At 33.2% G+C, this 17,063-nt stretch overlaps 3 protein-coding genes across 3 annotated transcripts; 1 reads left to right on the top strand and 2 right to left on the bottom strand.

Annotated features, from left to right (window-relative positions):
* Positions 1-881: 881 nt before the first annotated feature.
* TRIADDRAFT_37105 (calmodulin) lies at positions 882-4,164 on the bottom strand (the record flags this gene model as incomplete). Its single annotated transcript, XM_002109027.1, has 5 exons — positions 4,148-4,164; positions 4,005-4,035; positions 3,160-3,303; positions 1,116-1,358; positions 882-910 (listed from the first exon to the last, which is right to left on the bottom strand). The coding sequence occupies exons 1-5, from the start codon at positions 4,148-4,150 to the stop codon at positions 882-884; spliced, it is 450 nt and encodes a 149-aa protein (XP_002109063.1). The 5' UTR covers positions 4,151-4,164.
* Positions 4,165-5,759: 1,595 nt separating this feature from the next.
* On the top strand, positions 5,760-9,551 carry TRIADDRAFT_19406 (uncharacterized protein; the record flags this gene model as incomplete). Its single annotated transcript, XM_002108306.1, has 10 exons — positions 5,760-5,866; positions 7,215-7,418; positions 7,724-7,819; positions 8,059-8,131; positions 8,222-8,327; positions 8,506-8,595; positions 8,743-8,828; positions 8,909-8,990; positions 9,111-9,261; positions 9,344-9,551. 10 exons carry the CDS (start codon positions 5,760-5,762, stop codon positions 9,549-9,551), a joined length of 1,203 nt encoding a protein of 400 aa, XP_002108342.1.
* Positions 9,552-10,994: 1,443 nt separating this feature from the next.
* TRIADDRAFT_19422 (uncharacterized protein) lies at positions 10,995-16,884 on the bottom strand (the record flags this gene model as incomplete). The annotated part of the gene is made up of 15 exons (XM_002109028.1): positions 10,995-11,287; positions 11,536-11,689; positions 11,838-12,038; positions 12,116-12,374; positions 12,463-12,519; positions 12,605-12,672; positions 12,815-12,922; positions 13,014-13,172; positions 13,239-13,389; positions 13,480-13,583; positions 13,782-13,868; positions 13,965-14,072; positions 14,166-14,281; positions 14,458-14,676; positions 16,761-16,884. 15 exons carry the CDS (start codon positions 16,882-16,884, stop codon positions 10,995-10,997), a joined length of 2,208 nt encoding a protein of 735 aa, XP_002109064.1.
* Positions 16,885-17,063: the final 179 nt, after the last annotated feature.

Genomic DNA, 17,063 nt, shown 5'->3' on the forward strand with positions numbered 1-17,063 from the left:
GCGACATGGTATAGGTCAGCTACAGCGTCGTTGTATACGAAAGCAGAAAATTTATTGATGATACCATGCTGTGTTAACGTACTGTTTAGTATCTCAGACTTTTTTAACGTATTGTACGGTGAAATCCTGTATTTTCCCAACAGCTATTTTTGTTGGATTGTCGACGCAATGCCAACAAATGGTAATAAATATTCTAAAAAAAAGTGAATCTAACAGCATTCTATCAATCGTACTGCCTTTTTATCTAGTGTGTACAGTTACTACAATAAGTGCTGCATATGGTATAGATGAGATACAGACAGAAAAACAAACCAAGCACAAGAAAACTAACTTGTATTAATAGCTATCAAAGATAACTTTGTAAAATTGTCTTCTATTTTAGGACTAAACAACAGTGTTTAGCTAAGATACATATTAACCTATAAGGGAATTAAAAAGTATGCTAAATAATGTTAACCTATCATACTACCAACATGTTACTATCCAAAGTAAAGCGCTCACACACAGTGATTGCTTTAAATGTCCTTTTTAGCACGTTAAGAGCTTAAGGCATTTGGTAGCTACAAAGTTCACACACAGTGGACAAGGTAGTGCTAATATATATCCTAATGTTATCGCTATTACGTTAGAAGAAATGTCGATAATAGCGACAGTATGACATAGTATCATGGCCGTGGAAACATTAATAGTAATCGTAATTTACAAGAAAAAATTTCCCTTTACCGTTACTGTCTAGATGCAACACAAAAGCATGATAGCATGAGTGAAAGATAATTTAATCATGTCGAAACACCGGTACATTTATAGCATCTAAAAGTAGTACTATTAATTCTTAACATTCAAATTACATAAAACACGTACGTTATAGTAAACTACCGCATTTATTTGGATGTCATCATCTTGACGAATTCTGTAATCAAAAAATTTATATTTTTCCATTGTTAGATCAGATATGAACAATACATTTGGAATATAGAGTCGTGCGTTATGATAATTAACGGTAGCTAAATTGCACTAGTACTACAATTTTCAATATTCTTTTTTTGAGTTATTATAATAAATCAACTATGTTACTACAGCAATTAACATCAATACATTTACAGTATATATCCAACCTTCGTAATTAACTTGTCCATCACCATCAATATCTGCCTCACGGATCATTTCATCGACTTCTTCATCGGTCAATTTCTCGCCTAAATGAGTCATAACATGGCGTAATTCAGCAGCGCTAATGAAACCGTTGCCGTCCTTATCGAATACGCGGAAAGCTTCGCGAATTTCCTCTTCTGAGTCGGCATCCTTCATCTTACGGGCCATCATGGTCAAAAATTCAGGAAAATCGATAGTACCATTGCCTGCATCAGAATATAAGAAATTCAATTGAAATACAGTATAAGAAAGAAAGTCTGAGGGGTTTACCGATTCAAGTTGACTTTCAAGGCGTACAAATTTACGCACAGTTTATCCTTGAAATAGGTCTATCGTAACATCGACACTAAATGCTGGAGATATTCTTATTTATTTATTTTAAATGAAGCTTTCTAAACTGGCTAGTAACGGTAACAGTAACAATTTTAGGCCAGAATTTGTCGGTATCGCAACATCGGAGTGGGTACAAAACACACTACATACGCCTACGAGCTGTGATGAATCCCAATTACGATGAAATAGAATATGTCCGACGCACGCACTGTAGTAATGTACGCTACAATGTACTACACGTGGTAAAAGTTTCAGACATGGCCTCGTTGACGGTCACCTGGTTGAATATCGCCAATTTTTTTTTTTATACTTTGTACAGTAATATTTTACTACAGTAAGCATACAGTCCAAGATCGTCACCACAAAAGGGTTTTGCCATTTTCTACAATATTGTTTGGAGTTATTCAACAATAGTAACTGAATAATAATTTAAAGTGATCATTCTTTGGTTGACAAGTCGGTTTTGGTCCTTGCTGCTAACTTCGATCTATACATTACACTGTATTGTTCTGTAATACATACAGTAGGAGTTACTTGAACTCTAGGTGTGGCTAAAACGATACACCCTGTTTCAGGCGTCAACAAATACATTACAGTATTGTGTATCCAGGTATCTGAGTCGATCCATACAGTAGAGTACAGTACAGTATTCCGTTGAGCATTCGGCGCCAATCAGACAAAACTACTCTACTCTACAATACTGTACAACAGAGTTGAGCAGACCTCGATCATCGTCATGGACAGTATGAGCAAGGATAAAGTCAAGAAAAGTCAAGATAACCACTCTATTCCTGCCATGTACAGTAGTCCAATTGTATTATCAAACTTGAGTAACAACATCGCTTCGTTATCAACGTGATTACGAGCGAATTTGACAGCCGTCTTTTAAGCTTCGAACTCGTCCTCTTTTCTATCCTCACGGTTCATTAACTGTAAAATTAATTACCGTAACGTGGATGGGAAACAAACAAACAAAAAAAACCGTTGCCCTTCTGCAATGGTGTTACAGTGCACTGTACGGTACTGTACAGTACTTTACAAATAGAGTACATACTGTAGCGCATGGTATTGTACTACTGGTGCATTGCATCTGTGGGCAAAATGTTGGTGACAAGAATACAGTACACGGTTGCTAAGTATCCACAATGTATCGTAGTCCAGTACTGTGTAGGCACTATCCAGGTAGTATCGTTGACCGTTGTATCAAAATGTACCAGTCGTAATTGAGTTGGATGGTGTATAACGTAGTAAATGAAATTTCTGCATTTGGATATGCTTCAACTTGCAGCGTTATTCAAAAAATAAATAGCCCTATTGCAAGTCATCAAATCAAGATGGCAATGATGATAATTCTACAGCCATATGTTACTAATTAGTAATTTATCAGGCCACGATCAGCGCAGGCTAATGCAATTGGGATGAATTGTGGCAGAAAAAGCGGGGTCATCAATGGTGATTTTATCCAATATGCACTGACTCTGCCTACAGTAACTAGATGTTACAACATTTGCATCATTGCAGAAAGAGAAGTTGGCCTACTAGCATTTCTAGTGTAAAGCATGGTATAGAAGATTTTTGCACATGGACGGTACTAAGCTACTGCTTACTAGTAGACTATCAATCAACAATTTTTTTAATCAAGATCTGTAGTGGGATTAGCATGTCACGCATTACCGTCGGCATCTACTTCATTAATCATATCCTGTAATTCGGCTTCCGTAGGATTTTGGCCAAGAGAGCGCATAACAGTTCCTAATTCTTTGGTAGTAATGGAACCGTCGCCATCTTTATCGAAAAGAGAAAACGCCTCTTTGAACTCTAAAATTGAAGATATCAATGCCGTTATTAGTTCAAAAAGTATTTTTACTCCATATAGAGTAATAGAACTTGAATCTTTCTTATGAGTAAAAGGAGCAAGAGTAAAATTGAAGAGAAATGGAGAGTAGACGACATGATAATTAAATATCTTTCATGAATTTACAGACAATGCTGTTGTCAAGGACTCTTGTGCCTAAAACGGCATGTACAACGCTCAGAACTCTACGTTACTTACTTTAAAATACAGCCTTGTCTTTCCATTACTACAATAACTATCGTATGGTAAAGTCTCCTAACAAGTCAACCGATCCTTTTCTGGAGTTAATAATACATTTGCGAAATCGAAGTGTATCCAAAAGTCATTATGAACATAAGGTTAACAAAATAAAAGTTGAAGAAAGCGACGTGATACAAAGCTCTTGATATTACAGACAGTTCCGTGTGCGTTACAGTGCTATGAAAAAATTCTGTTGGCGCCTCCTTCCTTTACTATGCAGTACACAAGATCCGTACTCGTGCTACGATTTCGTTGTCAAGAAAGTCTACAAGATCGGAATAATATACGGTATACTAATTGAAGAGTTGTACTTTAGCTACCACACTGATTTGGTGCGCCCAACAATATACTGTAGTGTAAAAGACAACCATTAGAGACTACAACACTTTTGGGGATGGAGATTTTGCAAACACAATTTACTTACCAGCAATTTGTTCTTCGGTTAATTGGTCAGCCTAATGCAATGAAATATCCCCAAAAACAAATTATTAATCAAATGTACAAGTAAGAGGGATCAATTTCAAATGTATTTTCAGCAATTTACAACGAAATTACGATAAAGCGTACCATGTTGCTTCTTTCGGTACAAAAAAGCCGTTCTTTTCTAAATGTATCGTCGTGATCTCGAATATGCCTGTCTTAAAAATGTCGTGTTGCTACAGTAAATTGGCCTACGGTGTTGCGGGCGACTACTCGTTCTTTGATTGGCTGGCGTTAAGGAGGAAGACCATTGTGAGCATGTGCTAATTGACGTCATCAGCCCCAAACAACGCCGATTGGTAATCGGCGGGTCTTTAGTACACAGTTCACAGTCCACGATGCAATAAGGTGTTAGCAGTTATCATTTACTGTACTGTATTGTACTGTACAGTACTGTACGAGTGTACTGTACATACAGTACTGTACAGTGTAGTCTGACACTCTGATTCTGAGCATCGCTAGTACAGTCCTGAGGACTGTACTTCTACAGTACTGTACTGTACTGCACTACCGTATAAGAAAGAGGAATTTTTCAGCAAAAAGTCGTTGGTACAGCTTGTACTGTACTGTACTGTACGTACTGAATGGTACAGACGTACAGTGTGACAGATGACTTTAAGTTTAAATTTCAATTTAATTTTCATTTTTACTTACAGTTACAGACTTACAGTATTCACGTTTTTTATATTCATGAGTAACTTTTGCCAGTGAACTACAGTACAAAAGGCTAAAGGCAGTACTATACTGTATAGTTAATTGACTTTTTCAAGATGCATTGATACCATAGACATGGTAGTTACAGTACAGCTTAATTTTACAGTCAAGTTTACATCAAGTTGATCCTTCTGCGTTCCGCGTAAATGAGACATTTACTGTATGCATTTATCGTATCATTTTTTGCTATCCTCATCGAGGCGCACCAGTGAAAAGAAATTGTTAGACCCATCCGTATCTGGCTACCGAGTGACACCAATAATAATTTAGATAGATTTACAATGAATTCATTCGAATGGAGCATTAACAGTAAACAACTCAGTTACTACTATTTAGCCTGTAGACACTGAATTGGCTGTACTATGTTCAGTGAGACGCGGGACTCGTAGAGAAGAAAAAACGAATCCCCGAAAATCCCATGTCTATCACGTTGCTAAGCCGACGGTAGGATTGGATGGCTTAGAAAATAATTACAATCACGTAATCCTGCATAGGCATGTGAATGAATAATAATACAGTAATTATTTATTGTAATTACAGTGTCATCATCACGGTTAATGATAAAAACGGCAAGCACAGTAAAATTGACGCCATGTCGCTAGCGAAGAACCACAGATCATATAGCACGCTGGGAAGCGGGGGGGAATGATCGCGACTACCAACTTTAGAAACCATGCTGTTTAAACTGGACTAAATGCATTAATTAATTATTAATTAATTATTTTGCAATCCATTACGTACAGTACAGTACAGTACAGTACTGTACTGTACAGTACAGTGCTAACTTCCCCTAACAGTAACAAAGATACCGAAAATAAATGGTAGTCATTGCCCATGCTCAGCAAAGAGGAAAACAATGAATCATCGAAAATAAATCATTACGTAATTATCAACATTTACCGTGTGTACTAGACACTGTATGCTACAGTATACTGTAGTGATCAAGGACTGTACATTGTACACTTACTCAAGATTGAATGTTGACATGGCGGACCAGTGGTTCCACCGAAATCCCTTGAAGGCCACTTCTACTTTGAAATTCGATAACGCAAAGAGAGTTTGCAAGAATAATGATGCTTTTAAGCTATTTGAGTAAGATTATAGTTCGCTTTTTCATGTTAGATGCTTGTTGAGAGTGGATTGACGTGATGATCATTTCTAAATGAGCTCTGCTTTACAGTACAGATTGCTATTTGTCACCTAATGGACTTGTTCAACAGTAGTGTAGGCAAAGTGGGGAAATGGCTGTTCCATGTTAGTGAATAGCATCGATTTCGCCTTGCAGTAGATATTCAGATAACTTGACCAACTAATACAGAATCCAGTAACAGTATAATGAAATAGTTTGAACTGCTGTTGACGCTGTAATGCGAGTTTATACAAGGGGTAGGCAATTGTAGGCATGTCTTTAGTCAGATTGTATCGCTGTTTCTTCTCAAATGTGTGATGATCTATTTTTCATGAATGAAAATACCCTTCTACGCGGTAAAATGACTCAATCAAATGATTGAATATCGGTAATACTTTAGTGAGTAGATTTGCAATTAGGTGTAGTTCTAAAATTTGCCTACGCAATATAATACTGACCATTGCGGTATTTTTAAGAATTACTGTATATATACACTCTAGAAATAGTAATGAATTCATTAAGTTCTGAAAAATATCCCATCAAGGATATCATCATTTACAAATTCATACATACATCAGTGATACTTCAGTCAACAGTGTAGGATTATATATATTTCTACAATTGTATTATGCAATAAGATATTGTGACAGCGATAATGAGCAGCGATACAACGAAATTTTAAGAATGCCTTGTACAGTATTAGGCTAATATTGACTAGTGGGTCATGTCCTATCAATCTCCTTCAGTATGTAGACGATATGCCATATTTTACATGTTTATAGTTGTTTTAATCAACCTTACTTGTAATGTAGACTAATAAAAATAGATAGATATTATTAGTAGCCTATGCATGTGCTTTGATGTTGGATGTTATACAATGGTTTATTACATCCTTCCGTATTGACACAATCGGTGGATCGTAATTCGTAGATAACTTTCAAATACTATAAGTACGGTATATTTTCAATATCTTTTTCTCCTGTCACATAGTACAGCAATTTAGCTTATATCAGTACAGTCATTATAAAAGTGCTATGATGCAATTAAATCAAATTTACCCACTTTCTATGCTAGTGAGGATAATAAACTATTAAGGGTTTTAACTACGATCTGCAATGTGTACTATGGATTACAAATTAAATGGTAAAATAAAATAATGCTAACGAGTAGAATAGAAACATTTATAATAGTGTTAGTAGCATGGCAGTCAATGTTATTACAATGGGGTATCTTAAGAAACGATTCAAAGTTATACTTCTGTAATGCACTCTAATTAAGTCTTACTTTGCAATGTTTTTTCACACTTGGTAGAAAAACCAACGAAGAAAGAAAAAACCTACTCAATATCCTCAAAAATCCACAAAATGATATGAAACTTATCGAAACATCCTGGCAAAAATATTTTGCACTATATCTAGGCTTTGTTTTCAATGCCCACAAACCTGGACAAGACAGTCCTTTGCGAAATTTAGTACCAGTCCATTGGACTCAATCGTTGACTGGTAGAATAACAGTGTGAGTAGTATGTAGCTGTTATTCACCGTAATCTATACACATAACAAAATTGAATACGGCACCCATATTTTACGAATTTGATAAATTTTTCTTTCCAAATATACCGTAGTACAATCTGTCCTATAAAGTCATAATTACTTATCTATTTATAATTCTGTAAATGCAAACAAATTCTGCTGTGTTAACTGACACAGCATTGCTATAACGTAGATTTCCTTCTAAAATGGTTATTCTAAAGTTCTAAAATGATTAAATATTTTATACGCATTTTTAGTTAAGCGTTTTCTTTATTCTCGATGTTACAGTAATACCTCTGACGGAATCTTTGAGCTAGCATCAATGCTAATCAATGTAGCTATTTGGCACATGAAACGCGCTTCATGTTTAGCGGAATCAGGGAGGTAAGCCTGCATCAGGAAGTAATGCAACTTACTGTACAGTAATAAGATGATGATGTTGGATCGAAAAATTTTTTTACTGTACGTTATTGCTATTGTGAATAGTTTAATTCATCAGTTGATAATGCATACTTTAGTAATCAGAATCTTAAATATATTATAGATCCTTTTACACTGAATACAGTATTTATGATGTATCATAAAGGAGATTACTGATTAATTATACTTTGTTAAATAACTAGCCTAACTATGGATGATGCCAAAGACATTCATAAATCACTTCGTATAGCTGCTGGATTATTTCAGTTTGTAAAGGTGATACAGAAATGATTTTGTATCGGTGTAAATATAACTGGCCTGATCTTAACTGCATATAACGTTCTAATTTATCCCCGCTAACAATAGGAAAACTATGCAGCTTCTTTAACTTCGATCACTGGATCTTGTAAAGATACCGAACAGCAAATATTAGAAGCATATTATACGCAGTGTATTTCAGAAGCTGAAGAAGGTGGGTATTATTCCGAGATACTATAACGCGAAATTAATTGCCTATTGTGGCTAACTATATGCTATATTTCCATACCGACAGCAGCTTCAATCTTGTAGATTAGCGTAATTTTTAATTAATATTCAATGGTTGTAATTACATCAACTACACCAAAAGAACTGTCTTATATTTTATCTAGTTACCGTTGCTAGAGCTATAGAACTAAAGCACCAGGCGTCTGTCGTTGGTGGCTTATCTTATGAAACTTCCAAGCACTTTCAAGCTGCTGGTAACACAACCAATCTAAACTTCAGATAAATCGTGTATCATTACCGTTTCTAAAATATTTCATAATACACGTTATTATCATCTAAGAAGTAATATTGTAATAAAATGACTATGATTAGTTATACTAATTTATATTTGTTGACTTTAGCAACTTTATTATCATCTGTAAATGTAAATTATGCGGGCAAATGGAAGAAATACTTAGTTTTGAAATCCGTTTTTTATAAAGCATGCGTAAGTGCCCGTAGTCTATGATTGTAGTTAGAATTATTATTTAAAGTCCTAGATAGACTTACAATTTGATGATTTCTTAGGCCTACGGGTGTTATTCAGAAGTTTTATTACAAAAAGATAAATGCGGTGAAGCAGTCAAGTTTGGACAAGAGGCTTTGCAGTGTATGTCAGCAAAGATAGTTGTATAGTTTGTAACGGAAACGTTAACTTAGATTTGATAGCATCCTGTACTAGGTTACTGGTTTAAATTCTTGGCTAATGACTAGTATATCCTATTTCTAGTATATAACAGTATTGAAAGTGCCTGCAGAGAGTATCTGCGTTTTAAAGGCGAAGGTAAAGCTGCCAGAGTTATTGATCACCAATTTTTTAGAAAAGTTGGAACAATGATCAAGCGTAATCTGGATAAAGCTAACAGAGAAAATGGCTTTATGTAAATTTTTAAAATTAAATTTTTCACTTTTGGTAGTTTATCCATTACACTCAAGTATTGCATTCTTTACTGAAAATTGTAGATATCATCATAGAGTGCCTGCAGAATTGCCTCAACTCGATTTAGAAGCAAAGTACGGAATCGTACAACCTGAAAGTATTACTATGCCGCCTGCTGATGAAGGATGGACAGAACAAATTTATGCTTCGATTGATGCCCACGCCTATGCTACAACGGTACTGCTGATATCAACTATCTATAATATTTTAAGATCATCTATACTTACCTAGCTACCTTGTGCACTAAATATAATTTGTTACTACTCTTTGTTCATTTAAGTTGCCCATCTAAAATTTAATTTTAATTTACAGGCTGCACAAAAGGATACGGAAGCAGTTAAGGAGTTACCTGCTGTGGCGGAAGTACCAGGCAAGCAACAAAGCCAGAAATCAGGAGATTCGTTATGCATTATTTCGTAGTTCCTGAAATCAGTTTATTCTCGCATGGTTATATATGTCCATATAATATTTTGAGATTCGCTCGCGAACACAACTTCGTATCTACTTTCAACAATCGTATTAATATTGCTGTTGCCTCAATGCATATCTATGTTACATGCTTGACGAAGATACAGCTGACTATCTGTTTCTTGTTGTATTTCGTAAGTTGTATGCTACTGTATCATTAACTTAATAGATTTAAAAACGTAGGTTAAAATATCAATGTGACTGGCATAATACAGACGGTAATCTTGTACAGGTTAAAAATATTAGGCTGCTTAAAAATTACGAGTATGTCATAATTATTTTATAATTTTTATTTGAATGATTTCTTTATCCTTAGCTACATTTTAATTGATAAAATGTTACTGGATTGTATATTTGTACAACATGTGCTATATTGGCGTGTTTCATGTATATTTAACATAGTAGATAAGCAGTAAAACGTTATGATACAATTTTCAATGTATGCGTCCTTTTAGTATAAATCGAAATATTTAATCACCTTGAAAAATCATAACCTATTTCGTACGCTGAGGGTTCATAAGGAAAGTTCGTCAGGAGGTATTTATTATAAATAGACTTTTAAGGTGAGCGGGTATCCAATTGTCAGATGTATAACTCTTTCAGTAAATATTACAATATCTGTTGCTTCCTGCACCAATAAGAGTATAACTGTTGGATTTCCGCAACGACAGTTATAGGATACAAGTATAGTACTTTAAAATCTATGTACATTTCATAATAGTCTGTAAATTATAAAAATATACGGGTTATAATGATATTTTAAATATACTATATTCCGTGTTATCATCGGTAGTAAAACAAGAATTTCATTAGAATTAGGCGGTAAAAGAGGGTAACAAAATACTAGCACAATCCTACGTAAATGATAATTTAATTAATGGATCAAAGGAAAAGAGAATTTGCACTTTATGCCGTTAGAGAATCGATAATGTCAATGTTAGTAAATATTTTTTTTATCTAAATTATTGCATTCGAAATTGCGTAAGTCATAAAATAAAGACTGCGATACCGCATTATTATATCGAAATAGATATATTCGATAGTAACTTATAGCGATAATAAAATCGTTTTAATTCAGCTTGAGGAATAATTTGTTTATAAAAAAGTAAAATAAATACAGTAGCGGTAGTAAATAATAATTAGTTTCGACAATTTAAATTAATTGAATTAAATTTATTACAGATACAGTAAAATTTCGAAGTTACTTCAATTGCTACTACTACTACTGTTTCGCTCTGAAAGACCATTATCGTGCTTTTTCAATTTTCTTCTCTTCGCAAGAGGGGCACTACCAACGTCCATTAACGAAAAACCACTTTTCAAGGCTTGGTGAAAAGCATCCATTGTTGCATGCATTGCAAAATCGACGGAGCTAAAGGATGAGTCTAGATTCTCTGGTGTCATTAAGGGTGCTAAACGGGAAGTGTGCTTCTTAAACCAATCGTGCTCAATAACAGCATCAATAGTTAACCTTTTCATAGGGTCAACTGTTAGCAAACCTATAATTGGGTAATTGTACGTGTGGGAAAATTAATATTTTTTGATCCACTAATTTCAGTATACGCTAACGCTTACATGAGACTATACAATTATTTAATTTTAATGCAATACTGTGACTTCTACATATTCTATTCGTACATATACATATTTTAGTAAACGCCGTATACTGTGCTATACGAGTGTGCCATTACGATATAGATCAATAATCAAGCAAGTTAGGGATAACTAATAAGCTTTCCTAACTTACCTCCTATTAGGGATTTTGCAGAATCTGAGACGGTTTTCCATTCTGGACCATCGAAAGTAAAATTACCAGATGTTATCTTTTCTATTGTTTCACGAACGATATTGCGAGCGCTACTGATATGGTGAAAAGGTACCCTTCCAGATAGCATGATATACTGAATTTAATTAAAAAATGTTTTAGCACTAGCCAATATCAAAATGTGTATCATTATAACCTTTCTAAATAGGCATTTTACAAAAATATATTTTAGTATACCAATTCTTATTTCGGTAGGACGTTTGTTAATAAATAAAAATATTTACCATAATAACACCTAAACTCCATAGATCGCAAGCTTCGTGATAACCATAATCAGGTAAATCCTGTAGTAGTACTTCTGGGGCAGCGCAGGGTAAGCTAAAGCATGGTGTTTTTAAAGGCTGGTTTTCTACCTTCTTTCGTGCAAATCCAAAATCTATAATCTTTATTGAGCTTTCTTCATTAGGGCTTACAAATAATATATTCTATGGAGTAAATGAAAACGGTAACATTTAATACTTCTAAGGCCATAACTAGCTCGGTTACGATAGAATATAGTTACTTCAGGCTTCAGATCGCGATGCACGATTCGTCTCTTATGCATAAATTGAACCGCAGATATCAATTGTCGCATTAGCCGACTAGCTTCTTTTTCGTCAAAATTTTTCTTCTTTCTTATCCTCTGAAGTAGTTCTCCTCCGCGTAGTAGTTCAAAAACTAAATAAGTATGAAAGCTATCCCGCTTTATATCGTGCAACGTAACGATATGTTCGTGGCTTTGAAGCAACTTCAGAATCTGCTCTTCTCTAGTGGTATTTAATCTAATAACAAACAAAGAATCAAATAAGATATTGCACGTAAAATTAACTAGAATATATTTAGTAATTTACCAATTTATCGTGATCATACCTCCTGCTGACAATTTTAACGGCAAATTCTTTACCAGTTTCTTTATGGGTGCATTTTCTATCATTTAATCAACAAAGTATTAAACTTATTTTTAATATATCATATATAAGTATTGCGCATTACTATAAAAGAATTTTTATACCTGACTGTAGAAAAACTACCATTTCCTAATAAACTGCCGAGTTGATATACTTTATGGAATTGTGAGTTCTAAATATAAATTATAAAATTAGTTAAAAAATGTAGATATCATCTATTTAAGAAAGAACTATAGTAGGCGTTAATTTTCTTAACATATATGCTTGAATCATTAAGAAACCCATGAGTAGAGTATAATAAAGTGAAATCGTACCTTAAGTTCAGTAGGCATCGTTTGGGATCGTTGATTAATAGCAAATATATCTTCATTCAAGAACATGCTGTGTCCAAATAATATAGCAGGTGACACAAAGGAGTAACCCTAAATAAGTGTACGAAATTAATAAAATTTGTATTGATATTCTGTTAGGATTAAAATATACCAGTAATTAAAAAAACGATCAGCAACATACCTTAAACAATCCAGTAGATTTGACTGGTTGAGATGGTGAGTCTACTGGAGTTAAGTCGGTAAAATCACTCGAGAAATTGCTAACGTCCAATTCACCATTAATTGGTGGCCGAAACGGTGGGGTGATTCTTTTATTTTTAAGTGCATTCATATCGATACCCTAATTGCAAAGACTAATCATTACACTTATTCATAGGTATAATTATTTATAGTTACATCTATTAACCTTGAAGAATGCGTGAGACTTGATCTCTTCAGCACCATTTTTACCAGATCCTAATCTGAATTTAGGATTCTTTTTCAGTAGACCGGAAATGAAACTTTTAGCCTCCTTTGAGAATAACATCGGTAAGATTGGGCTAGTTTCTAATATTCTCCTGAATATATTAGGTCGATAAAAAATCAATCTAGGCTTTTCAATAAGCATGCTTGCATTTGATATCAGTTAATACAAAGCACTTGATTACTTAGCAATAGCAGAGTGCGAATTTGCATCATCATCAGTAGTAAACGGAGAAGCCCCAGTGAGAAGTTCGTACGTCAGCACTCCTAGGCTCCACCAGTCTACAGTCTAAGTAAATTTTTATAGCAAAACAAAATGTTAAGACGGTTAATATTAAGTAATGATTACAAATTAAATTTTACAATAAAATGAACCAGGAATAAAGTAAAATATCTTGTCTACTGCAAGTACAATATGGTCGGTCCAATGTAAGAGGTAGTAATTTCATTTATACAGTACTATTTGGTTTTGATATCACGTTTTTACCTCATTATGGCCTTGACGATCTCCCCTAACAACTTCTGGAGCCATGTATTCCATAGTACCACAATAAGAATACGTGCGATTGTTACTCTTCAATTAATAACAACAAGAGATATATCTATTTTTAGCTTGAGTATTCATCTTCAAGGATGAATCACTAGCAATCATATTGAAAAAAATTCTCACATCTACATTCACAAATTCTTTACTTAAACCAAAATCTGTCAAGATAACATGGCCATCTCTATCTAGTAGAACGTTCTCGAGCTTTAGATCCCTGTAAATTATTCCTAACTGTTGGATATAGAGGATTTAATCTTTATGAATCACGAATATGCCAACATTGTTACAATCTGGAATAAAGGGCTATTGGCAATATTTTGTTACCTTATGTAAATGTTCAATTGCTAACGTAATTTCTCCAATATAGAATTTAACTTCTGATTCTTTAAAATATTCCCTTTGAGCAAGGTGAGTAAATAATTCTCCTCCGCTAACATAATCTGATAACAAGTAATAAATTGAACTAAAGTGTTATCTGACAATTAATCTATTTACTCTATTGTTAAAATATTTAATGACTAAAAACAGATGCAGAATAATTATCATCTTCACTTGCATCCAAAATGATAACACTAGCAGTATGCTTAAATTTTTACGTAGCAAGACATCAGCTTACCTAAAATGAGATGTAGTTTAGAGTCTGTTTGATAAGCGTAGTGGAGTGTAACTATGAATGGTGATTCACGGACTGCTTCTAATATACTACGCTCTGTCATCGTACGCTCTGTAGTCTTTGCTTTTTGAATAATTGTGGCCTTTTTTAAGACTTTCATTGCAAAGAGTTTCCCGGTATCGAAACCAGTCCTTTTCTTGACTAGAAAGACCTTAGCATAGGCTACCAAAACACATAATAAAGGATCTTACTAATTGATCTTAACCGCAAGGGAATCAAAATATATCAGTAATTTCATTGGACAATCAAGCATTTGTTCATGTTTGCAGTAATCACGGAATGTTTTTGAACATGAGGAAACAACCATATACTGTATTGCCTTTGGAAATTTTACAGACAGTAAATGCTTAAATTATTTAGTAAACTAATAGCAAGTAATTTCACAAATGTTAAACTTCTTTACTGAAGTTGATAAATTTAAAGTTGAACGTCCGTTGGTAATTTGTTTTACTGACCCTATAAATCAAATCATTCAGTAGACTAGAGTATATGATTTTACATGACATTTGTTTTTCGCTATTAGTTTAACTTGTTTATTAAGGTTAGTAGATCTAGCGTTGCACTACACATCTAGATAAATTATATTAGTTCACTAACCGTAAATAGTTAAATTATTTAGTAAATCATAGTAAATAACCTTATATGGCTATTATTTAGTTCAACTCGTGACTGAAGTTGGAGGAACTCAAGTTGAACTGTTCGTCTTTCTTTTATAGTTATATTAATTTACTAACTATAAATAATTGAACTATTTAGTAGACTGTAGAAAATAAATTTATATAATTCCTATTATCTGTTAGTTCGATTTATTGAATGGTGTTGATAAATTTAAAACTGTGCTATACATTTACTATACTCTATAATAAATTAATTTATTAGTTTACCAACTATAAATACTTAAAATATTTAGTAGACTACTACAAGAGATTTCACACGATAGCTATTTAGTTTAACTACTTGACTGAAATTGGTAGATTTTAAAGCTATATTGTATACCTATGATATTTATGATAGTCTACTAACTATAAATAATTGAATAATTAATTAGACTATGGTTAGTGATTTTACACGATTGTTAATTGATTGAATTCGTTTACTGAAGTAGGTAGATTTAAAACTTTACTACACTATTTACAATAAATAGTTATATCCTATTACCCGAAGACAATTGACTTATTTAATAGATTGCAGCAAGTGATTTTACATGATTGCTATTAGTTCAACCCGTTGACTGAAGATGGTAGATTTAAAGCTATCCGCTAGTGAATAAATATAATATAATTATATAAGTTTAGTAATTGTAAATAATCGAATTATTTAGAGGACTGTAGCAAGTATTTTCACATGCTTATTCTTTTAGTATAACTCATTGACTGAATTTGGTAAATTTAAAACTGTACTGCACATCTATATAAAAAAATATATTAATTTATAGTTAACTATAAATAATTAAAATCTTTAGTAGACTACAGCAGGTGACTTTACACGATTGTTATTTAGTTCAACTTGTTGACTGAAGTTGGTAGATTTAAAGTTGTACTGCACATTTATGATAATTATGTTAGTTTATTATCAATAATTGAATGATTTAATAGAATATGGCAAGTAATTTTATATGATTACTATCTGAATTAACTCGTTTAATAAAGTTTGTGGATTTAAAATTGTACTACAAATCGACGATCAATATATTAGCTTAGTAGACCATTTTAATTGATTTTTACATGACTGTTATTTTAGTTCAACTCGTTTATTGATGTTAAAAGATTTATAACTGCACTGTTAGTGAATAAAAATTAATTGTATATAATTGAATTATTTAGTAGACTACAGTAAGTGATTTTCTATTACTGTTAGTTACTTCAACTTGTTTCACTAAGTTTGATAGCTTAAAGCTGTACTGCACGTCTATAGTTACTATAGAAGCCATCAATATCCGTACAGTATAGCAAGAACCACAATTGTCAATTAATTAATTAGTACAAATTGTATGATCATAGAGTAGGTATTTGAGAAGTGGCAAGAAGTAGACTGTGGTAAATTAATATTTATCTGTGTAATCACGGTAACACATTAATAGTATAAGGCTTAAGTGGACGTATACAAGTTATAACGCAGGCTACTTTTTAATAGCAAATAACTAAGCAGTATGGTTTTCGAATACAAACTACTTCTGTCATATCCTACTGACAATACAACAACATTAAAATAAACTCATAATACAGTATCTAATTATTTATAGATACCTCCTGTGCCCAGTACTTTTAATAATTCAAAATTTTCCGGTCCAACCTTTTCATCATGACCAGTTAAGTTACCTAAACAAAAATGTATAAATAGAAGATAATTTAATCTACTACAACAAGTCATGATCACTTACTTCCTGATAATTACAAAATCTACATAAAACAAGGAAAGTATTGTGCTATTGTAAAGGAGTCTTTCTTATTTTCAAATATTCAAATATAATCTACCTTAAGATCAACTCAGGGCAGTAGGTAGAACTTTATTTTTGCATATTACATTCATAACAGTTTCTGAATGCCTCA

The sequence above is a fragment of the Trichoplax adhaerens genome, genomic scaffold, assembly GCF_000150275.1.
Source record: "Trichoplax adhaerens TRIADscaffold_1 genomic scaffold, whole genome shotgun sequence".
In the NCBI taxonomy this organism is placed as follows: domain Eukaryota; kingdom Metazoa; phylum Placozoa; class Uniplacotomia; order Trichoplacea; family Trichoplacidae; genus Trichoplax; species Trichoplax adhaerens.